Here is a 25,108-nt window from a genome sequence, read left to right as displayed (position 1 = left end):
TCTACACATTAATACCATGAGGAAAAAATAATATTGTTTCCCAACAATTAAAAAAAAATACTACATAAATATATATATTTTTAACAAGATTAGAAAATGTAATTTTCCCTTTATTTTTTTCACAAAATAGCATTTTAACATGTAATTTAATAAGTACATCATGCATAACTCCAATCAATTGGACCAAACAACTACAAGAGAATAAAGGGCAATAAATAAAAACAACGAACATATATTCATCACCATCGCAAATTTTCTCAAGAAAATTAAATTGTGTTCGAAAATTAAATTGTGTACGTACCATTGATGAACACCACATATACATATAGACACCTTAATTAACTTTGAATTTCTTTATTAATCTTAATTTTCCTTTTAGCATGCAATGTAAAATTGATCGAAGTACTCACTAGTTAATAAATCACAAATACTCCTTCAACCCAGGTGGGCAACAAGGGTACCTCCTCCATGAATTCCCGTGCATCTTCAACATATTCACCACCTTCTCCCTACTAGACCCTCCTCCCCCCACCTCCACCATCACCCTCTCCAGCTTCTCCACCGTCCCCAAAATCACCATCTCCTCCACCACCCTCTCCGTCGGATGCAGACTGCAAACCAGCCACAAGATCTTCACCCCGATCTTCGTCGCCCCGCTCGACACGCCCAACACCTTATCCGACACCGCGGCGATCCCCGCCGCATGTTCCACCAGTGCCAGCCTCCCCTCCGCGCACTCGCACGCCAACTTGATCAAGCCTAAGATTTTCTCGGTCCTCAATCGGCTTTTCGACTCGGGGAGGAGCTCCAAGAGGATGCATACCGCCCCAGCTTCCACCGCTTTCAACTTGTTCTTCTTCGAGGCATTCATCATGGTCATGAGAACTTCCAGCGCCATAGATGAAGCATTCCCTTTAGTACTACTGCACATTCCATCCGAAACAAGCTCCAACAAGGGCTTGAACATGTCCATGTCGAGATCCTGGACAGCACGGTTCCAATCGAAATCGGATTTTGAGAGCATGGAGAAGATGGAAACCGCATAGAGTCTTGCTTCTGCGCTTCCCCTTTGGAGCATTACAGCCATGGACTTCGTCACCTCTGGCTTTGACAACAATTCAATTGTTCCATCTTCTTCCCACAATGGGAGTTGGAGCAAAACCCCCAAAGCCTCCTCGCATCCTCTAAAAGCAAGATAGTCCAAGGATGTTTCCTTAAGAACCTCGACGACCACCCGAACTAGGACGTCAACGCCGCCCGAGAGGACTATATCGGCTTTTACGTCGTGGCCGCCTGTTTCGGCCAGGGACCGGAGCTTCTTCAAGGAGTTCACCTTGAAGGGCGTCGACTCGACCTTGTCGAGGAGCGAAACGAGCTCGTGGTGCTTGGAGGACGGGGGCGGAGAAGACGAAGATGAAGCAGATGAAGACTGATCAGCGTTGAGCCAGGCAAGGATGAGGCGCTTGAGGGTGTGGTTGGGGGTGAAGTGGGAGTTGGGGGGGAGGGGCTGCATGGTGGCGGGGCAGATGGTTTTGTTGTAGGTGAAGAGCCATTTGTGGATGTTTTTGCGGTCGTAGGTGACGCCGGTGGAGAGGGTGACGGGGTCCGACATGATCTCCATGGAGATAGGGCATCTGAAATGTGGTGGACATGAAGAAGATGATGATGAACACGCCATCTTTGTTGGAGATTCAATTGGATTGGATCTAGCTAGCTAGCTAGCTAGGTTAACTGATATCAATATATATGTGGGTGAATTGTTGAACTGAAGAAACCAAATCTGAGGTTATGGGAAGCGAGGGAAGGGTGTGGAAGTCTAAATAAGGAAAAAATCAAAGTCAAAACCCTATTTAGTGTACAATATTGGCAAGCAGTTTGAACATAGAAAACTCATAAAGAAGGCTGATGAGTAGATTGTGACTATTATTAGGTATTTCATGTGAAGTGTATATATGAATATATATTTTATATATAACTTCTTAAGCCCTCAAACTTTTAATTTATTAATTCTATATGTCACCAGACACCATATCTCATATCTGTGTTAGAATTTGGTTGTCCGTGTTGATTATTATTTTTTCTTTTTTTGAGAGAAACTAATTCTTAGGTGATCTGCTACATATATACATATATATATATATATATATATGTGTGTGTGTGTGTGTGCGCGCGTGTGTGTGCATGTTACTTAAGGTTTAATTAATGTACGGTTAAAAAATCTAGTTAATGTACTGTTAGACAGTGGAATGCATAATTTTATATAAATTCTAAAGCATAAGTTCTTATTCTTTTGAATTTGAAAAATAAAAAAAAAAATTTAGAAGAACCAAATGAAGCATTTTTATACAATGAAACAAATAAATATATATATTTATTGCAATGGTGTGCTCTTACAATTAATTTAAGGAATGCATCATTGCATCTATTGCGTTAATTTAAGAAAGTAAATATATTCTTTAAATGAGTGGGTTTGACATATATATTAATTGCATATTTTTGTTTATAAACCATTACATTTTTTTAATTTGGTTTTTAATTCTTGCTCAATTCGATCTCTAGTATATATATAAAAGTAAAGTAAGAGACTCTCTTCAATTAGCATCCAAATTCACAGTTTTAGAAATTGGGAAGTGACGAATTGAAACGACATGGGACTAAATCTTAGTGGATCGTGGCAGTAAGACCACTCTGTCACTTACAATACTCTGTCACATTTTTAAATCTACCCACTACTACTTGATAGAAATTTACTTCAAAGCAGCCTACACGATTCATGTGCCGCAAGGACTCGACCGTCAACACTTTAAAAATTATAATCACCATCTAAATGTTTTTTTATACAATTAAATTTAATATAACATAGTAGCCATCACTATACACACACACACACACACACACACATATATATATATATATATATGAAACATTTACAAGTTAAATTTATTAAGTGTTTTTTCAATCACTCTTGTTATATAATTAAATATTCAAAAAAATGCTTCCTAGCATAGCGCAAATGAATAATAAGAAAAGAAATAAATGAATTTAACGTTCTTATTATTAGTTTTCAATTAATTAATTGTTTAGGAGTGGCTTTCAAATTAATAGTCTTGGTATTGTCTGACAACATTAATTTAAACATTTAAACACTATATTACTAATACATTAACTAGATTTTATATTTTTTTCATATCTAACATCAAAATTGTGACGCCCTGCATCATAAATTACCACCCATAAGTGATATATTAATCGCAAACCCAGTTAAGGTGGTGTCAATTGTCTCATAGCCATAATAAATATGACTTCACGATGAATAGTAAAATTCTTTCGACTTATTTATCCTAATTAGATTGGTTGTTCGCTAATTGCACAAAATTAAGATGCAACCTTGAATCTTGAATTTCTTGCAGAGTGGGAATTTCAGGTTGAGAGTTGAGACGTAGAAGTAATCACAAAAGGGAATTGAAATAATATTTTAGATTTGGGATGTTTGAACAAAAAATGGAAATGGGGGGGTTAATTTAAAAATATTGGAAAAGTTGAGGGACAAATATTCAAAAGTCTAATCAGTATTTTAGCGGACCGTTTGGGGTTGACTTTTTAATATAGGGGCTGCGGGCGGCGGGCAGTCATTGGAAAAAATAGATCCATCTTAAGTTACGCAAGACGGCAAGACATCGTGCAGCGGTATTTTCGAACTTCGGAGAATTTAAAATTAAAATCATAAATTTTTTGAAACTTCAAACCGCGCCGAGGACTGCAGCCTTTTATCATGTGCTGATGATGTTTTCCATTTAGAATAACTTTACAGTGGGCTGTTCATCTAGAGTTTTTTCTCATTTTATCATTAAAATAAAATAAAATATTAAATAATACTCTATTTAGAAAAAAATTTATATGCTCACGTAATCTTGCAATTTGGTGTTACGAGATTTAAAAGTCCAGCGCTTCTGGTGGTTACGCATGGCAAGGTGCGTAAGTAAATCTCGTAAAACTAAATTCCAAAATTTGTTTTTTATCCAATTAAATCTTGCAAGTTTTTCCTGGGAGATTTACGAGGCATATATATATATATATATATATATTAATGTTTTATACTCAATTAAAAAAATAAAATATTTTAAGTCGAAGTTAATAACTCAAAATGTGTTTTAATTTATAATTATAAAAAATTATAAAATATTATTCCAAAGAAGGCTTTTGAATATACTTCTCAATTTTTTTGACAATTGAATTAGTAATTATTTGAAAAAAAATTCAAAAATAAGTATTTTTTTAAAATAAATATACTAAAAATACTTATAATAAATAAAATTATTTTTAGATAAATATTTTTATAGATAAGTATTTTTTGTAGAAAGTTCTTTTCGTTGGAGCATAAATTATTTAAATCTCAAGAAGGAGTTAATTTTTAAAAATATTCCTATTTAATTTATAAAATTTAAATTTTTAGAATTATTTATTCATAATTATAAACTATTATCGTAAAATTGGAGTATTAATCAAAAGAACTTGATATTTACAAACATTTAAAAAAAATTAGAAGATATTGATAGATATTTACGAATCTAATTTTACTTACTTAAAAATTGGCCCCTAGTTAAATAAAAATAAAAAAAAAATTATTTTGACTTATCTGAGTGGGTAAAATCCTTAAAAACTTCACTCGAGCTAATATATATATATATATATATATATATATATATATATATATATATATACATACATACATATATATAGCCCATACCCCTATTATTTTGAAAATAATTTTTTATCTATTATTTGTCATAAACTCATAAAAAGTTCACATTATTATTTGTTTTATATTGTTAGGATAAATTAAAACCAAATTTATAATTAGTCTACAAACCAATGAACAAGTAGTAATTAAGTGATCTAAATACACTTAAGAAAATAATAGGTTGGTATTGACTCTATGAAACCAAACTTTTTATCATCACAGCAATTTCAGACACTTCTAGGTGTTGTGATACCATTCAAACTTTAATAACAAAAATTTTCTATCCATTGTCATTTTGGGTTAAGACTTTCGCACTTTGCATGTTGCAACATATATATAACTGTTATGTGTCATTTTTTACATTTGGCAGTATTTAATTATTTGGAGCAAAGATCTAATCTTTCACTATTTAGTTAAATAAAGTTATTTTATTCATCTCAATTTAATTTGATTTTTATATTCACTTGAGATAATTTTGAAATCCATTAATTTGTATGGTAGTTAGTAAGTCAAATATCCTGCCAAACAAATTTTTTTATTAGACCAAAATAAAAACTAGTCATACAAAAACAAACAAACAACTAAGCAGGCAGATAAAATAAATAAATAAATAAACTCAAAAACTAGGTTCAAGAGTATGAAGTATGCACAAGACACATGGCTATACAAATGAAATGAAAATAATCAAATGTTATACAAGTAAAATGAAAATAATTAATGATATACAAATGAAATAAAGATAATCAATACTATACAAATGAAATAAAAATAATCAATGATATACATACAAATGAAATGAAAATAATGCTAAACTACTCGGTGCAGCAGCGAGGTCGTCTCCGGGGTCGTGGTGGCTGCTGCCTGCGTTTGCCCTCTCCTTGCTGGTCATCTGCATCAGGTGTCCTGTCTCATCGTCCTAGATGTGGATCATCTCCGTCAAGAGGTACTGCGTAATCATCATCCATGCGAAACGCATGCGGTGAGAACTGATATGATGTCTTTGGTCGAGAACGAGGTAGCATAACGGGTGCATCGACCTCCTCCTCATCGAAAATGTTGTCCAATAAAAATGACATCGATGAGGTGGCAACAGAGTCAGATGAGGCGTTAACCGGTCTACTGTACGGTCCCGCAATATCAGCTACAGTAGAAGGCACATACGATGTTGACGGATCGACCACGTACTTCGCCTGTACAACTGGTGGCGAGGAGATGGACTCACTGGACAACTAGAGGAGGCATGTCGTCCTCCTCGTACTGGAGCTAGTCGACCAACCCGTGCTGGTACATCAGGTCGAGCAGCTGGAATCCGTCGACCGTCCTTATGGACAAGGTCCAATGCAGCACTCATCAATCGATGGATAGCAGGATCTAACGAGATCTAATTTGCCTCATATGCTATGTCAGCCTACAGGATATGAAAATATTTGGTTATAATAGTCAAATTTTGTATTTTCTAATTGTTTATTCCAAATTTCTAACATAATATTTTCTAACATATTATTACAAACATAATAATATTAATTGAGTATTAAAATTGTTTATAATGTAAGAATTATTACTTACATTTACAATCAACATGTAAATATTTTCTAGCTAATTCATGGTTACTTAAAAGTAATTTTTATTTTTGTTAAATATGTACATACAAATTTTGAATGCTTACACAAATTGTCATATAATAATTTATATTATAGTGGGCTAGCACACAAATCATGCAAAGTAAACATTGGCAATATAAGAACTAATTTAATTAAACATAATCATGCTTGTTGCTTAAACATTGGTGTTAAGCCAGTTATATAGTTAGTTGGAGAATTAATTAGTTAGGAAGAATATTGTTATTACTTAACTATTTTTCAGTTTGTAAATTTCAGTTTGTAATTATGTTATTGTACTTCTTGTGTAGTTAATTTTCAACTATAAATATATGCTGATGTAATGAATTATTATGAATGAGAATTCAGAATTTCTCTCTGGTTATTTTCTTCACATGGTATCAGAGCCAGATTAGAGAAATTCTCCTCTCATGGCTTCGTCTGCAACCTCTACAGACACTTCTTGTTCTCCTGTCAATTCTGCTATTGATCTGAGCTCAAATCCTTATTACTTCCAGGGCAACGATGGTCCAAATCTGCATCTTGTTAATAGGGTTCTTACTCGAGACAACTATCAGATATAGAGCATGTGTGTTACGATGGCACTGAGTGCCAAGAACAAGCTAGGGTTTATTGATGGAACTCTGGTAGCTCCTTTACTTACTGATATGAATTATGTCACCTGGAAACGAGGCAATGACACTGTGAAGTCATGGATCCTCAATTCATTGTCTGATGATGTTTATTCCAATGTGATGTTCATCAAATCAGCAAAAGATATATGGACTGAACTTGAAGATCGATTCTCGTTAACCAATGGACCTAGGACTTTTCAATTACAGCAATCTATTTCTAATCTGACACAAGGTTAGATGAATATTGTTGATTATTTCACACAATTGAAGTCCTTATGGGATGAACTGATGAGCTATAGGCCTATCCCCGAAACATCCCCTGCTTCTTTGAAGGTCTTGACTGATTATCAGAATCAAGAGTATGTAATGAAGTTTTTAATGGGTTTGAATGAGTCATACAGTCATATTAAAAGCCAAATCCTTCTTAGCAATCCCTTACCTCCCATAAACAAGGTATTTGCATTGCTTGTGCAAGAAGAGAAGCAAAGGGAGATTAGTTCAGTAATAATTATCGAACCAACAGCTATGCTGGGAAAAGCTATAGGAAATCAACGATACAGACAGAATTTTGGCAAGAAAGAAAGACCTTTGTGTTCTCATTGTGGACTTCTAGGACACACAACTGAAAAATGTTACAAGCTACATGGATATCCTCCAGGGTATAAGTCAAGATCCAAGCACAATAGTTCTTCAACAAATCAGGTAAACTTGGTAACCAATACTGAGCAATCTGGTGAAGTGCAGCAGCTTCCATTTACTCAGGAACAACTCAAACAGATCATGGCAATCATGCATCCCTTACCTGAAATGTAGCCACAACCTTCAGTTGCTCAAGTGATTGGACCTTTTCTTCAAAATACAAATCCCTTTTCTGCAGATCATCATTTCTCCACAATGACACGTATTTCTTCTTGCTCATCATCTATTTGTACTCGAGGTCGAACACAAAATGGTCTCACTTTGATAATTGACACTGGGGCCACTAATCATATGGTAAATTCTGTCAACTCTCTCACTACCATAACAACTTTCATTAATACATATGTGAAATTACCTACTGGTGCTCTTGTTCCAGTCACACACATTGGAACAATTCGTATAACGTCTACCTTGCTGCTCACTGATGTTCTTGTTGTTCCTTCTTTTTCCTACAACTTAATTTCTACCAGCAAACTTCTAAAATCTATTTCATGTTGTCTTATTTTTCATGGAAAATTTTACTTTATATAGGACTTGCAGACATGGAGGATGATTGGATTGGGTGATGAGAGGGCAGGTTTATATCATCTCCTCAATAAGCATTCAGCTATGTCAGTCTCTAATACAATTTCCAATAAGCGTGGCCTAACTCATGTACCTATTTCATTGTCTGTCAATAATTCTGACTTTGATGTTTGGCGTTATAGATTAGGACATCCCTCTAAATCTAGACTAGATCTGTTGCATAAATTTATTCCTAAAATAAAAGAGTCTCATTCTAGTGATTGTAATATCTGTCCTTTTGCTAAACAGTAGAGGTTGCCTTTCCCAAACAGCAATAATAAATCTTCAAAAGCTTTTCAACTTGTACATTGTGATATTTTGGGTCCTTTTTCTATTAAATAAATTGATGGTGCAAAGTGATTTCTGATCGTTGTAGATGATTATACCTGATGCACTTGGCTATACCTAATGCAATCTAAAGCACAAGCGAGATATTATGTGCAATCTTTTGTCTCTTTTTTTGAAACTCAGTTTCATATTACTATACAAATCATTTGTATTGATAATGGTGCAGAATTTCACATGCCTAATTTTTTTTATTTCCAAAGGCATTATCCACCAAAAGTCATGTATTTATACACCACAACAAAATGGTGTTGTTGAACGAAAGCATCAACATATTCTTGCTATGGCTAGATCTCTTAGATTTCAATCTAACTTACCTCTTCATTTCTAGGGTGAGTGTGTTCTAACTGCAGTTTATCTCATTAACAGGCTACCCACTCCAATTCTCAATGGTAAATCTCCTTTTGAAATGTTGTTTCATAAACTTCCTAGTTATTTTCATCTTAGAGTTTTTGGTTGTCTTTGTTTTGCCTCCACTATTTCACATGGTCGAACCAAATTTAATCCTATAGCAAAGTCTTGCATATTTGTAGGCTATCCTTATTTTATAAAAGGCTATAAACTATATGATCCACACACTCAAAAGATATTCATATCCGTAATGTTGTGTTTCATGAACATGTTTTTCCTTTTCAGAAATTTTGCACAAAATCATTCTTCTGATATTCCTAATCCAATTTTGACAAACTGGGAAAATTCTTTTGATTTTATCACTTCAGAACCATTCACCTCTGAATTACCTTCCCATAGTCCAAATATCACAACAGACACGAGTAATGTTTCTATTGATTCACCGAATGTTCCTAATACCTCCATTCCTTCTGTTCCTTTGAGAAGGACTTCAAGACAGATTCATCCTCCTTCTTACCTCCAGAATTATCAATGTTCTCTGCCTTCCTTAACAACTCAGTCCATTTCTGCCACTGTTGCAGGTCCAAGCTGCCCTCATGACATTTCTCCTTACACATCCATATCTAATCTTTCTCTTGCCCATCAAACTTTTGTGTCTTCAGTCACTAACCTTGTTGAACCAAAATCTTATAAGGAGGCATCTCTACATCCTGAATGGAGAAAACCTATGGCTTCTGAAATCAAGGCTTTAGAAGACAATCATACCTGGATCTTGACTGAATTACCTCCTGGGACAGTTGCCATTGATAACAAATGGGTTTACAAGATTAAGTTCAAATCTAATGGTACTGTTGAAAAGGCCAAAGCACGACTTGAGGCCAAAGGTTTTACACAACAAGTAGGCTTGGATTACACAGAAACTTTCAGCCATGTTGCTAAACTGGTAAGTGTTAGATGCATTTTATCCATAGCTGCTATCAAAGGTGTGTTAGATGCATTTTATCCATAGCTGCTATCAAAGGTTGGCACCTTCATCAGTTAGATATCAATAATGCCTTCCTTCATGAAGATCTTGATGAGGAAGTCTATATACATGTGCCTCCTAGATTTGCTAGCAAGGGGAAGAACATTGTATGCAAGCTTAACAAGTCACTTTATGGGCTTAAGCAAGCATCATGACAATGGTACTCAAAATTATCTACTTTTTTGACAGAATTTGGTTACAGATAGTCACTTGCGGATTATTCACTCTTCACTAAGGATACTGGTGAATCATATACTGCTCTCCTAGTATATGTAGATGATGTTATTCTTACAAGGAACAATTTACAGGAATTTAAGAGTCTGACACATTTTCTACATGAGAAGTATAAAATCAAAGATTTTGGAGAATTGAAATACTTCTTGGGGGTAGAGGTAGCAAGGTCTAAATAAGGTATTTCCATATGTCAACGAAAATATGCATTGGATATTCTCAAAGACTCAGGCCATATAGGCTCTAAGGTAGTCAAATTTCCTATGGAGCAAAACATGAAATTAACTACATAAGAAGGGGATTTACTTGAAGATCCCACTGGCTATAGAAGATTAATAGGGAGAATGTTGTATTTAACTATTACAAGGCCTAATATATCCTATGCAGTTCAGGTTTTAAGTCTGTTTATGGATAAGCCAAGGGCACCACACTTGGCTGCAGCATATCGAGTGCTAAAATACATCAAAGCAACTCCTAATCAATGATTGTTCTTTTCGACTTCATTAGACATACATTTAAAGGCTTTTTGTAATTCAGATTGGCCAGGTTGCATAGAGACTAGGAGGTCAGTCACAGGCTACTGTGTTTTCCTAGGAAACTCTTTAATCTCATGGAAATCCAAGAAACAGAAGACAGTTTCTTGATCATCTGCAGAATCAAAATATAAATCCATGGCTACTACTGTCTGTGAATTGGCTACTTTCACTACTTAAAGATTTAAAGATTTAGCATACAATGCCAGTTTTGATTTTTTGTGACAATCAAGCAGCATTACATATAGCTGCTAATCTGGTATTTCATGAGAGGACAACGCATATTGAGATAGATTGCCACATTGTTTAGGAGAAGTTACGAGTTGGAATTATCAAGACATTGAAAGTTACTTCATAAAATCAGTTGGTAGACATCTTCATAAAACCCCTTGGATATTCTTCTTTTACTTCATTGCTTTCCAAGATGGGTGTAATTGATGTTCATACTCAATCACATCCACCTTGAGGGGGAGTGTTAAGCTAGTTATATAGTTAGTTGGAGAGTTAATTAGTTAGGAAGAATATTGTTATTACTCAACTGTTTTTCAATTTGTAAATTTCAGTTTGTAATTCTATTATTGTATTTCTTGTGTAGTTAATTTTCAGCTATAAATATATGCTGATGTAATGAATTATTATGCATGAGAATTCAGAATTTCTCTCTGGTTATTTTCTTCACAAACATTGGCAATATAAGAACTAATTTAATTAAACATTATCATGCTTACACAAATTGTCTTAATTATTTGTTGAAACATAATCTTGATCTTGATGTTGCTAATAAAATTTTGTGAACACGACATTTATATTGCACAGGCACAGAACATGAAAAAAAAAATGAAAAAACGCAAATAAATGAAAACTGACCTTTGGATTTTTCGGATACAGCTATGAACCCAAATGAAACAAATCGAACTCAATGATAAAAATTCAAACTCAGTAAAACCAAACAAATTCAAGGAAATAAATTTTGCTTTACAGTAAATAAAAAATGCATACCCCATTTTCGAGTTTAAATAACTTTCCTCGCTTGGCCATTCGAACGATCACCTGCTCATCGAACGGTCACCTGCTCTGCAACCGTCCTCTCTACCTGCCATCCTCTGCGCTTGCAAACGGTCATCTGCAAGCTTCGCGAGTGAAATGGATGGGGAAAACCAGACAAAGCAAATCTGATGGACCTGCGAGATTTCCACGTGTCACATGCCATGCCATTTCCTAGGAAAATCTCGCAGGAACATCCTGCGAGGGTTCTGCCACGCGTCACAAGAATACTGGGTGACTTTTTAAATCTCGCAAGGCAAAACTGCGATATTTTCTTGACTAGGTCTCCAGTTTCCTGACGCGTGTTAAATCTTGCAGTTTGGTGCTGCGAGATTACGTGAGCATCATATTGAGAATTTTTTTTCCCAAATAGAGTATTATTTAATATTTTATTTTATTTTAATAATAAAATAGGAAAAAACTCTGTTCATCTGCCTTGCTGACTCTCTCTCTCTCATCTCTGGGTTTCATTTGTGTTAATTCTTGGGTATGAGATTTTAGTTTTTCTTTTTGAAAAGTATATAATGAGATTTTGATTTTTTTTAATACATATATATACATAATGTATATTAAAGATCTCGTGTTTAAACTTTGGAGTGAAGGGTGAGAACGAAAATAATTACGGGATCAAATATTCAAAGGGTTTTGTGATGAATGATGATAGATGATAGATTGGAAGAGTTCTATGACGATGGAGGATGGATGACTACATTAATTGTTAATTTAGTTGAAGTGAGACTTTTAGGCATGAGAAGATACTAACTAACTAACTAGAAGTTGAAGAAAAATAAACAAAGCAATAAAATTGGAATGCTGTCATGCTTCATGAAGTTCAAGTTTTAAATAAATTCTCACTTTTAGGCAGTAAGTGTGCCATTGTTAGAAGTCATACTCGGAGAGGGTGGCTATTTTAATAAATCGACACCTCCACTATTTTAGAACTTTATTGGTCACCCTTAGGGGTGAGCATAATTCGAGTTTAACTGAATTAATCGATCGAGTTCGATTGATTCAGTTCAGTTAATTTATAATTCGTTTTGGTTTGGTTTGGTTCGGTTTGGTTTGAGAATAAGATAATTTTGGGTATTCGGTTTTTAGTTCGGGTATGGGAAAACTATATTTCGGTTAACCGAATTACCTGAATTTTTAATTAATTAATAATTAAATATAAATAAGTAAATTATGTATAATAATTGATTGACATAATAAAAGTAAAAAATAAATTTTATAAAAAGATAACATGGATGTAATAGAAATGATTTTTGAAAATTATTAAGTTGAAATTTAAAAGCATATAAATTATACAATTATATTTTATCTTTCATAATTAATTTAAATTTTATTCGGTTAACCAAATTACGCGAAAATTCGGCTCGGTCGATACGGTTTGGTTAAAGCAGTCAATTCGGTCGGTTCGGTTATGGGTTGAAAATTAATCGAAAAAATTTGGTTAATTCGGTTAATTTGGCCGAAATGGCCGATCCGACCGTTTGCACGCCCCTAGCCCCAACCCCTATGTTTGCCCCTAAATGCACAGTGTGATGGCTCGCCATTCTCGCCAAATTGACAGTGAATTACTTGTGAACAAATTTTTACGACAACTTGATAAGAAAAAAAGAGTTCCCTAGCCTCTAAAACAAAAATGGTGTAGGAGTCTAGTTAATGAAAAAATGACATGTACGCTAGATGATAGAACTATTCAAGTCATAATTTAACAAATTAACATTCAAGTTTGAATCATTTTTTAAAATAAAATTTATCATTCAAATTTTGTACCCTTTAAATAGCTTTTATCATTTCAGCTATCGGTCCAATGGGATTTATAAACCTACTCATAAAATTCAAAGAGTTTTTCATGAGAAAGTTTATAATCCTAATTGCCATTAATTAAAAGAATAATAAAAGAAAGTTATGAATTTAAAGAGTGAAAACTATTTCAAAAAATAAAAAAAGGACAGCCCGGTGCACAAAGCTTTCGTGTATGCGAGGTTCGGAAAAAGGCCAGACCACAATGGATCTATAAATAAATTTAAAATAAGAATTGCTAAAATCATTAACCAATTATTGTTCATAAGGGAATGCCCATTAAACTACACTAATTATGATTCCAGTAGTAGTGCCTTAGTAATGTGGGGATTAGAAAAGAAGTGGGGATAGAACGAAAAGTTAAAAAGGGTTAATTCTTCATTTGATTGGTATAGTTGAAGATGAGAACGTAATGAACATGGGAGTAGAAGGATTCTCTCTCTCTCTCTCTCTCTCAAAATAAATCCCTCCCAGGAAAAAAAAATAAAAGACCACTTGGTTTTTATTTTATTTTTTCCTTTTTGATTTTTATCCTTGTACCTTCTTTTCTTATTTACCCTTTTTTCTTTTATGATTTCCTACTTGTTAGTGTATTTTAATATTATCATTTTATTTATTATCTTGAAAAAGAACATACATCTTGGATTGAGTTATGTATTTATATTTAATTAGGTCATTCATTCATATATATCATAAATTCATAAGATTAATTATGTGAATGTATCTTAAAATTAGGAGTGTACCTATATATTTAATATATATATATATATACATCTTATTTATTCAGTGTATGGAAAATAAAAGGTCATTTTGCGCATATAAATAAACCCTTAAGATAGTGGTACTACACACCAATTTCTTCACATCATTCTCATCATGTTATCCTTCTTTTAAGTTTAGAAAGTTTGACAAGCAAAGAAATGTGTTTTTTTTTTATTTTTTTGTGGAGTTTTGAACTCCATTTGTGTAGAATTAGAAAGGGTCATACGATTCAAATCGGACTGTTGTATCCTACAGGAGACAAGTCTTAGGGAATTTTACTGCACTGGTTCATGGGTTAAGTTAAAAACCTTTGAGTGCTTGAATCTCTTTAAAGAGAACGAGATATTCGTGTCTCAACCTATTTGTAGGGCCGGCTCTTCACAATATGGGGCCCTAGGTGAGATTTAATCAAGGACCCTTAATATTTTGTATAATATTTTTTTTCTTTCTTCGTTTTTCATATCCGAATTCATATTTTCTTGTTGACATAATTAAATTTCAAAATTAACACTAACTATAAATTGACAAATTATGTAAACAAATAAAATAAATTTAATAAATCTATAGAAATAATAGATTGAAATAATATAACCTGATTATTATTATTATTGCAAATCGATCGGCGAGCGAGGTTTTAGAGATATCAGATTCTTACCGGATACAACGCTCTAACCTCAAAGCTTCCAAAATCTAAGAAAAATAGAAAAAAAAAAAAATTAGAGTGAAAATAATAGAAAAATAATGCAAAAACATTGAAATCAAAATTAGGATTGATGAAAATTACAAAGAATTGGAGGCCCGAAGATGATAAACACAAGAGTCGGAGCAAAAATCATAGAGAGACCGAGAGATAAGAGTGACAGAGTGTGATTTAGAGAGGTTAAGAGAGAGAAATGAGAGTAATAGATAATTAGAAATATAATAAAATTGTTAGTTGGGAAGTCAATGAGATTTGAAAAAAAAAAAATTAAATTGCATTTATTTTACATTTTAAAATACAATTTCATTTATTTGTTAGTTGAAAAGTCAATGTATGGAAAGAGAGCATAATAAAAAATATTAACATTATTTAATTAAAAAAAATTTAGGGCCCCAAAAATATATTATTATATTAAAAAAAATTAGGGGCCCCAAGCACCTTAGCCACCTAAAGGAAGAGCCGGTCCTGCCTATTTGTGAATCGTGTTTATATTTGTATTTTATATGTATTTAAGTTTTATTATTTTTATTTTATTAGATTCCCTAACACTACTAACCACAATTATACCTAATTTTATTCCTCTCTTCATTGGAGGTTTATTAAGTTTGGACTATATAATAGGAAATATGTATATTGCTCATTCTCAATTTCTGAGCCACCGTATTTGAGTTTAGAACTTAAGACTTCAAACATGAAAGTCTCATACTCTTACATTTCATATGTCTATTTTTTTTTTAAATAATATAATAGTTTATAAAAATAATAGCTTTTTCTATGCTAATAAAAAAAGACATGAAAATTAGGTGTTATAGTCCGAATTGACAACAATTGTTTAAGAATATATTTCTCTGTATAAAAAAATTTTAGAATGATATTTCCTGACTGCTAGTGGGTCAAACTAGTACATATTTGTTTCTATGACTTATTTTTCAATACATAAGATTAATTACTTTTTGTAAATTATAATTATATATATATATATATATATTTTCATTTTCACCCTATTTTATTTTGTGATTTGACCATAAGAATAGCCATAATTAATTAATTCAAATAATAAAATATTAAAACCCTAGTTATGAACAAGAATGTTGATAGGGTTGGTCAAACAATGAAAGTTAATATATAATTATCTAATAACAGAGGACTAGGCCAGCTATAACTTGATTAGAAGACCTTTTATTTTGTCAAAGTAGGATAAATACAAAGATCAAAGGGAGATGTGACGTTTAAATTATATATAATGGCAGAGTCAAATTTCATCTATCATATACTTTTATTTTTAAATAATTCCCAAAGAGGAAGGCTTCCTTGTTGATCTGTCATGTCTTTATATGTAACATCAGAAAATGAAGGAATTCATAAACAAAGGCCTAATAATTATCTTCAAAACCTTCATCTTTATTCAAATAAATATATTTAGCACCATTGTTGTTTTGATAATCTGTCCAATATTTTTCATTGACTCTATATTTTTAGAGATCTTGAATTTTGGATTTTCGCATTGAATTTGAATAAGATAATAATATAATATTATAAATATATGTAACTACATTGTTGTTTCAACAATCTGTTCAATATTTTTCATTAATCCTATATTTTTAGAGATCTTGGATTCAGATTTTTGTATTGAATTTGGATAAAATATAATATAAAATTATATTAAAATTTGTCCGGATCCAAATTCAAATCCAAAATCCAAATGTAAAGTCTAAAATCTATACTTCAAACATAGCGTAAAGGTTTTTAGAACTAAATTGCAAATTGAAATCGACTCTTCTTTTACGTCTTGTGCAGGAATTGAGGAAGGAAACAAGATTCTTTGTTGTTGTTCTTGCAAAACTTTGCACATAGCTAATGTATCAAGAAATCTTTTTTATATTTTGAAATTGTATATGTCTCTTCTCAAGTTTCAAGTCAAACCTTCAATATTGATGAATCATATATTATCAAATCATTGAGGTATATTCTAAGAAAAATTGGCCAATAGTATAGAGCATTCCTTATGATTTGAATAAGATATAATGTAACGCCCCGACTTGTCATGTGGGTCCGGAGTACTAGAAAACATAACATAAAACAAAAATACTCTCTGATACTGTAAATAAAAGGGTCCGACCCCGAGGGGTTCACGGTTGCCCATTTCATAAACAAGATACAATAAAGCAGTGGAAAATTTTCATTCTCAAAATTCCATACCACAGTTCTAAGTCAATACTATTACATAAATACTTCTAATGTTTCTATTACAATCCCAAAAAGATAACCTGACCATAGTCCAGTATTTACACGAGTACTTACAAAACTCACAAAATACTATGCTCTAGAACCCACTAGAATGCTCGGTCCGGTTTCCTGCAGGACTTAAAACAAGATTTGTATATTGGAGTGAGACACTTTTCAGTAAGGTGGATCAAATTACATCAATGTGTGATCATATGAGTTTATTCCAACAGAAGACAATAGTAAGTTTAACTGAAATGAATTACACAATTAAAACATTCTCAACCCTATAATATAAAAGATATGTATATGATTTCTGCAAAAGATAGTGTGACTCATTACAAGCGAGAGTTCCCAAGGTTGGGGTAGGATACAAGTCCATACACTGTAAAATCCCTCGACTCGGTACTCAAAGCTGTTACTCAGCCCATTTTATTTTTAAATCATGTATATGCATATCGAACTCATCCCTGCCTAGGAACACCACAAAAACACCATTTACTTCCCCTATGGTATGGGTTGTACGGTCCGTAGACCCGATCTAACTCTGGCGGCCCACCAGTCTAATCACTTCAATATTACAAGTCCGCTTTGGTCAACCCCACCCTGGATCAAACACTAGAGTCAGTCTCCAATCGACTTTTTAGATACCCACCCTTACCAATAAGGTATGGTTGCACTGTATCACCCACCAGCAATGGTACCATGTGTTGACTCTATAAGTTTGATCCCGTTTTTATTATTACAAAACCAATGTTTCTCACCTGTGTACTGAGCTTTTTGAATAGGTTTATCCTTGCATGCACTGATGGTAGGAACTCAAGCAAGTCATACAGACTATGAAGATCAAGGTTCATATATGACATCTAAAGAAGCGAAAGTATGAAGACTTATTTGATATTGTATTTGCATTCATTTTTTTAAGTGGTATGTAATATAATATCGTCTGTAATAACTGCATCGCATGCATGATTGGATTATATGCTCAAGACCATAGATGGACCTTGGGGATTCGATCAACCGACGCCAGAACTTATGGCCTAAGTAAAAAGACCTTAGAAAAGACCCTAGGTCCTTGCACTAGCACTTAGAAAAGTCTCCATTATCACATACGCTATCAGGGGAAACTTTTAATGTAAATCTGAACCGAAATGCACAAGGTTGACATGTTCGGTCAACTGAACCCCAACACTCAGTGCACTTGACCAAACCTCCCCAGGGTCAACATTTTGACCCTTCGATTGATCGACCACAAATTGTACAGCAATGCCCTAGTCGACCGAATAGACACGTGGGGAGATCCCAACCGCCTGGTCGACTGAACGTTTAGAAGAAAATTTGGCTGGTTGACTAAACACCCAAGTTTGGTAAACTGAACTCAATCTGGTCGACCGAACCTCGAAGGTTCTAAAATCGCCTCAAGTCTAGTCGACCGAACCTACAATTTAAAAATGTCTCGATCGACCGAACTTGGAAATTGGGTCGATCGAACCTCTCGGGTTACCTAAATTTTAACCGAGGTTAAATGAGGTTAAATAGAGTTAATTTTCTTAAATTCTTTTAAAACATTTTTAATATTTCCCTATGTGTCCCCAACGGTCATAAAATTGGCCAAGTCTATATATAGAGCTTCATTTGCAAAGATTAAGAGAGATTAGAAAATTCAATTAGCATAAAATCCTCTCAAATCTCAAGTGCTCATTTATTCTATACTAAGCTCATACACTCTCTATTTTGCTATTCCCTTGATAGATCAAGTCTCTAAGAGTGTTCTTGAGTGATTTTAATAGCTAAGACTCTCCATACTCTATATTGATTGATTATTTTTTAGAGAGCTCTTGTTAGGGTTTTTCTCCCTATTTAAATAATAAATCTTTGAGTGGAAATACCCTTGTAGCTAGTAAGTCTTTGCATCTTGATTGCAAGACCCATCAAGCTTATGGATTTTGATTTGCAAAATATTTTTTACACAAGCTTACACAGTTTCAAATATCTCTTGAGCTATTTTTTTTAAAAATCTTATATGAGATATCTTGAATATCATTGTTGAAACACTTTGAAACTTGTGGTGATTGATTTACATTGATTATTTGTTTCAAAGTTTACTTGAAAATATACTCTAGATCTTAATTGTAGATTTACATTAGATTGAGTGTTTAACACAATATTAAGAACTGAGCTTATTTACTATCATATGTGCTTGCATTATTATTTGAATTGTATTGTGGTACATATCTGCTTGTTGAGAAACATATTTTTGTGTACGCAAAATTGTATTGAATATTTATTGTATTCCAGGCATGGGCTTGAAGATGGAGACTAACCCTGTTGAATAGTCTCGGATTGGCTTAAAACCGGTTAAGAAAGTTAGGTGCATCATCCTAATAAGATGCGGTTGTAGGTTGAGGTCAATCCCATTAATTGACCTAGTTGTATATAGTGCCGCTCCACCCATAAGTGAGCCTTATAGTGGAATCCTTGTGCTGGTGAGCCAAGGCGGGGACGTAAGCACTTTGGCCAAACCTTGATAACATATTGCATGTGCAATTTAAATTTTTGCAAATTTATTTATCACACGTGTATGTTTTATTTATGATTGCATAAACAGACCCTAGGTTGTGTAATACTTCTGCTAGATTGGTTGACCTATGGATAAATTTTTAAATCTCCAATTCACCCCCTCTTAGGATTGCACCAAAGCTAACACCATGCTCTCATAGTAACCAGTTCCTCAGGTGGTTCATACATCATATATACAATTTATAACGAAAGCACAATAACATGTTTTTATTCCATAAAGCATTTAAGCAATCGCAGTATTTTTCACAAACTCATTGATTCATTAGCATTACCAAGCATTCACAGCTCTCGGTCTTAAACCGACTTCTCATTTTCCACATCCCCTGAAAACAATTTGGAACTCCAGTTCCCATATCTCATACAGATATTTCACCAGTTTAATTCATTCACGTTTACCATCTTATGTCACACTCATTTGATTAAATATGCTATAATATAATAAATGGTATGAAAAATATCCTTTAATTTGAAAGCACGGGTTCAAGCATCTCCAACCTTTAATGTAATAAGAATATATAAGTTTGAAGAAAAATGGGGACCATACCCCAAAACCCTAATTTTCCTAAAACCATAAAACATAGTTTAACCGCTTCAGATTTCAAAAGTAACTGATGTAAGACAAATCCCTTTACCTGACTTACAAGAAAGCCCACTGGAAACCCCAAACTCCATGCCCTACGGCGTTTGCAGTTCAAAATATTGAAACCACAATTTTCCCAAATAAATCAACACAAACTTTAGATCAGCAACCATTAATCGTTTCCTAGGCCTTCCTATATTTCACAACAACCACAAAGCCTTAAAATAACCTACTTACCCTGATTTTGGAGTAACGCTTGAAAAGCTCAGATCAAAGATTTGTTCCGCTAGACTTGTAGAGAATCTCCCCTAAACCCTCTTAGTAACCTCTGATCATTGAATCTGTTAACAAGCGGCAAGAAACCGTAGAGTGAGAGAGTAAGGGCGCAGGTTGGAGAGAGAGAGAAAAAAAAAATTATGTTTCTTAATGAAGAAGTAAACAAAATTTCTATTTATAAACCCCTTGACTTGGTCAAATTAGTCAACGAATGGTGCCTTCGTCGACGAACACAGGGGACTCGTCGACGAAGCCTACTGAAATCCCCTTTTTATCTTTCCTTTCCTTCTTTTCTCATTCATTTCTTTATTTTCCGGATTCAAGTCTCTACATATAATATAAAATTATATCAAAATTTGTCCAAATTCAAATTCAAATCCAAATCCAAATCCAAAATTCAAATACAAAGTATGAAATCTATATCTTTGAAGCATAGCTTAAGGGCTTTGAGAACTAATTTACAAATAGAAATCGACTCTTCTTTTATGTCTTATATAGGAACCGAGAAAAGAAACATGATTCTTTGTTGTTGTTCTTGTAGAACTTTGCACATAGTTGTCGTATCAAGAAATCTTTTTTATATTTTGAAATTTTATGTCTCTTCTCTCAATAATCTTCAACATGGATGAATTATATATTATCAAATCATTGAGTTATCTTCCAAGAAAAATTGGCCAACTTAATAGAACATTCCTTTTGAATTTTACTTTGATGCAGAAAAAAGAGATAAAAACTCAAAACATATAGATTTTGAGCATTTGAAATTTTGGATATTCTATAAATTTTAGGGCTTGTTTAACAGTGAAAATATTTTTAAATTTTTACTTTAGTTTTTTAAATAATTATAAAAAAAATTGATATTATTTTAAAAATTTTCAAGATTCATATTAAAAATGTAGAAAAGAAAATTTTTATTTAATTGTGCAAAATAATTTTTATTTTTTTATTTCTAGGCTTGAAAATAATTTGAAAATAACTTTTTAAAATTTTTTAAAACATCATATAAGTTAATATTTTGGATAATTTATTTTAGGGTTTGGATTTGAGTTTGTGTAAATTTGAAAGAGATTTAATACAATTTTATACAATATTATATTAAGATCCACACAAATCAAAGTTTGATTTGAATTCCATGTTTACAGCATATAGTAAAAAGTCATAAATCTATAAAATAAAAATAAAAAATTTATAAAATTTTTTTATATAAATTAAAAAAAATAAAAATGTGTGCTTTTGTAGTCATTTTAAAAAATTATAAATAAAAAATTAAACTATCTCCATTAAGAAAATAGTATTAAAACTTTTTATTGTTTTGGATAAAATTCAAAAACATCTATTGAATTTTACCTTCAAAACAATAAAATGTATAAAAAAAATAATGAAAAGATAAATCTCTTTGCATTTTTTAATATTCTTGAAATTTCAAAAGTACTTTGGTAAATTTTCTTTAAAAAATTAAATTAAAAAGTATAATGAGCTTTATGCAAGTAGGGGCACGCGAGTCGGGGGCAGGAAGCGCACAGACTTGTTCTCTGTGCAGGACTGAAGTGGAATCAATTGATCACCTACTTTTTTAAATGCAGTTGTACTGAACCTGTCTGGACTTACCTAAGGAATTGGTTAGGGATTTCAAGAAGAATGTCAACCATTAAATCAGCTCTTAAATGGTTACATAAAGAGTCTAGAGGCACAGGAATTCAAGCTGTTGCAAGGAAGATCTGCTTTGCAGCAACTGTTTTCTACATTTGGCATTTCAGGAATGGGAAAAAATTTGAAGGTGCAGTGACCCCTCCTGATGCTATTATCAGAACAATTCAATCCCATATGTACAGAGTGGTTTATAACATATTCCCCATGCTAGCAGTTTGGAAGGATCATTGTCATGTTGTACCCTGATTCTATATGGGCCTGAAGGTAGTTGGTTGGTTGTTCAGCTGCTGCTGTTATGCTGCAGCTTTGTTGTTCTGTTACTGCCTGGTTTCTCTGGAGCTGGTTTGCTGTGAGGAAGCTTTGTTGGTACGGACGCTGCAACTCCTGGAGTTGCTTTGGTTGCTGGAAATATTTTTCTGGGTTTCCTTGAGGTTGTTGGTTGGTCAGGTGCTGTTGTACTGCTGTATTGCTGCAGGGAGTTTGCTAACTGTTTTCAGCTGTTGTTGTTGCTGTTACAGGAGTGATGTTGTTCTGTTTGCTGATTTTCGGCAGCAGCTATGTTGGTGCAGGTGATAATTGGTTCAGCTAAAGCTTGACCCGCTGCTGTAACCTGCTGCAACTTTTGGAGTGTTTGCAGCTTATTTTGGCTGAACCAGTTTGTTATACTTTCTGGTTTTCTGGTTTTGTTTGAGGCCTGAAATATTTTCTGTTTATTTTTTTTGTTGGAGCAGAATGGTTACTGCCTGGTTTTTCTGGAGTTTGTTTGAGCTGTTTCCTGCTGTAACTTTTGGAGTGTTTGAAGTTTGTTTTTATATAGCTGCTGCTGCTCTGGTACTGCTTGAGCAGTTTGCTGCTGTACTGCTGCAGCTCTACTGTTTTCTTTCTGGTTTGGTTTGAAGTGCTGGAACGCGCTGGTGAGAAGTAGTTGCTACTCTTCTACAATCTTGCTGGGGGCAGTTTGTTATGCTGCCTTGCCTGGAAGTTTTGATGTCATTTGTTGTGTTCTTGATTGTAACTGGCATTTTTGCCCCTGGGTATACCCAGGTCTGATTGTATTGCTTTAGTTGCTTGTTTAGGAGTTTGGCTCCCTCCTCTTGGGTATACCCACAGATTATGTACATATCCATTTTGATTAATATATTTACATTTTGGATAAAAAAAATAAAAATAAAGTCCCTTTATAACGAGTAACACTATGCAATGTGGGTCTGTGATGACACACTACTGCATCTATTGTTTACTTATCACGTGGGCCCATGTCATCACAGGCCCACATTGCATAGTGTCACGGACCGCCAATTTCAACCCGCTTAGCGGCCCGTGCGGCACTCATCAAGGCTCACCCTCAACAAAGTCAGCCAATAACACACATTCAATCTGACTATCATGAACACACGAGAGGTTTCCGAAAGCCATCATAGGCATGAAATATCAGTTCCAATAATAATGAATTCATGAAGACAAGCGACCTTCATACTCAATGACATGTGGAACTAGTTGTTATATTCAATCACCAAGACAACCACACAAGCCATCATCCGAGTAATTCAACATCTAGTATAAAAAACCCTAGCGAGAGAAAGTGAAGACATCTCTCCTCCCCATACTAACATTCTCCCCCACTCACTTTATCGACGACCTCGTCGATGTATTTGTAAGAAGACTACCCACACTTGTTGTTGATGACCTTCGCCATTGACTACATGTCTACTAGGCTATACCCTATATATTTTATCTTGACTCTGTACAACTTATCGACGGTATAAAAGAAATACAACCCCCGACTTGTAAAGAACTGAAAAGGGATACAACTCAACCCACTGTGCAAAGTAACTGCTACAACTAACTGGTAAAGAACTGAAAAAGGATAAGACTCATCAACTATGTGAGCTATCTACGACTACCGACTAGTAAAGAAATGAAAAGGGTATACGACTCATCCATTCTAGTTGGTTGTCTTTTGGGTATTGAAATCTACCGAATCTCGCATCAAATCATCGTTTAAGTCATCAAATGTTTGCAATTATCTATCTTAACTTAGTCAGAGCGTGCAGCGTTCACCCTGCCTACCCCTTTTCACGCATATGGTGTGTCACCCTGCCTACTTTCCTAGGTACTTGGCGGGAACCATTATCCTATCTTTGCCATACCAACCGAAGCATGCATCATTTACCCTGCAAACCCTTTTGCGCTTGGTGTGACACCCTACCTACTTTCTCAGGTGCTTGGTGTGAACCATTACCCTTTCTCTACCATGTTGACTTACAGAATGCGCAACATTCACATTGCCTTCCCTTTTACACTTTTGGGTGGCACCTTGCCTACTTTCCTACGTGCTTGGTGTGAACCATTACCTTCTCTCTGTAGTCTTACTGGAGGTCCTCTGCTCACTTACTCATCAAATTGTAATGGATTATCTTCCCATACTCTGTACGCGCAATATAGCAACGATCTCACTTAACTTTCGTAGGGCATCCTCAATCTCTATTGGCACAAACCCATGGGATTCTAGATTGCATTTGACCTCGATGTCTTTCAACCTATTCAAGGCTTCTGACAGCTCAATATTCTCAGACAAACCTCAAACTCTTTTGGTTTGTTTCTCGCAGGGAGGCCTGAAGCTCTATTGGCACTACCCTTTGGGACCATGGATGGCATCACGCCGACCTCAAGCTTTGTGGGTCTACTTCCTGTAGGGAGGCCTCAATCTCTATTGGCACTACCCCTTTGGGACATTAATGAATGACATCACACCGTAGATATGTT

At 34.0% G+C, this 25,108-nt stretch overlaps 1 protein-coding gene across 1 annotated transcript; it reads right to left on the bottom strand.

Annotated features, from left to right (window-relative positions):
• Nucleotides 1-421: 421 nt before the first annotated feature.
• LOC131166549 (E3 ubiquitin-protein ligase PUB23-like) lies at nt 422-1,678 on the bottom strand. The gene has a single exon (XM_058125141.1). It carries the CDS (start codon nt 1,676-1,678, stop codon nt 422-424), a length of 1,257 nt encoding a protein of 418 aa, XP_057981124.1.
• Between the last annotated feature and the right edge of the window lie 23,430 nt (nt 1,679-25,108).

The sequence above is a fragment of the Malania oleifera genome, chromosome 10 (assembly GCF_029873635.1).
Source record: "Malania oleifera isolate guangnan ecotype guangnan chromosome 10, ASM2987363v1, whole genome shotgun sequence".
Classification (NCBI taxonomy): domain Eukaryota; kingdom Viridiplantae; phylum Streptophyta; class Magnoliopsida; order Santalales; family Ximeniaceae; genus Malania; species Malania oleifera.
The sequence above is the reverse complement of the archived record's forward strand: the minus strand, read 5'-3'. Positions and strand labels throughout refer to the sequence as shown.

Excerpts from the sequence above, each read along its gene's own strand:
- LOC131166549 (XM_058125141.1), bottom strand. The coding sequence starts at position 1,678 with ATGGCGTGTTCATCATCATCTTCTTCATGTCCACCACATTTCAGATGC.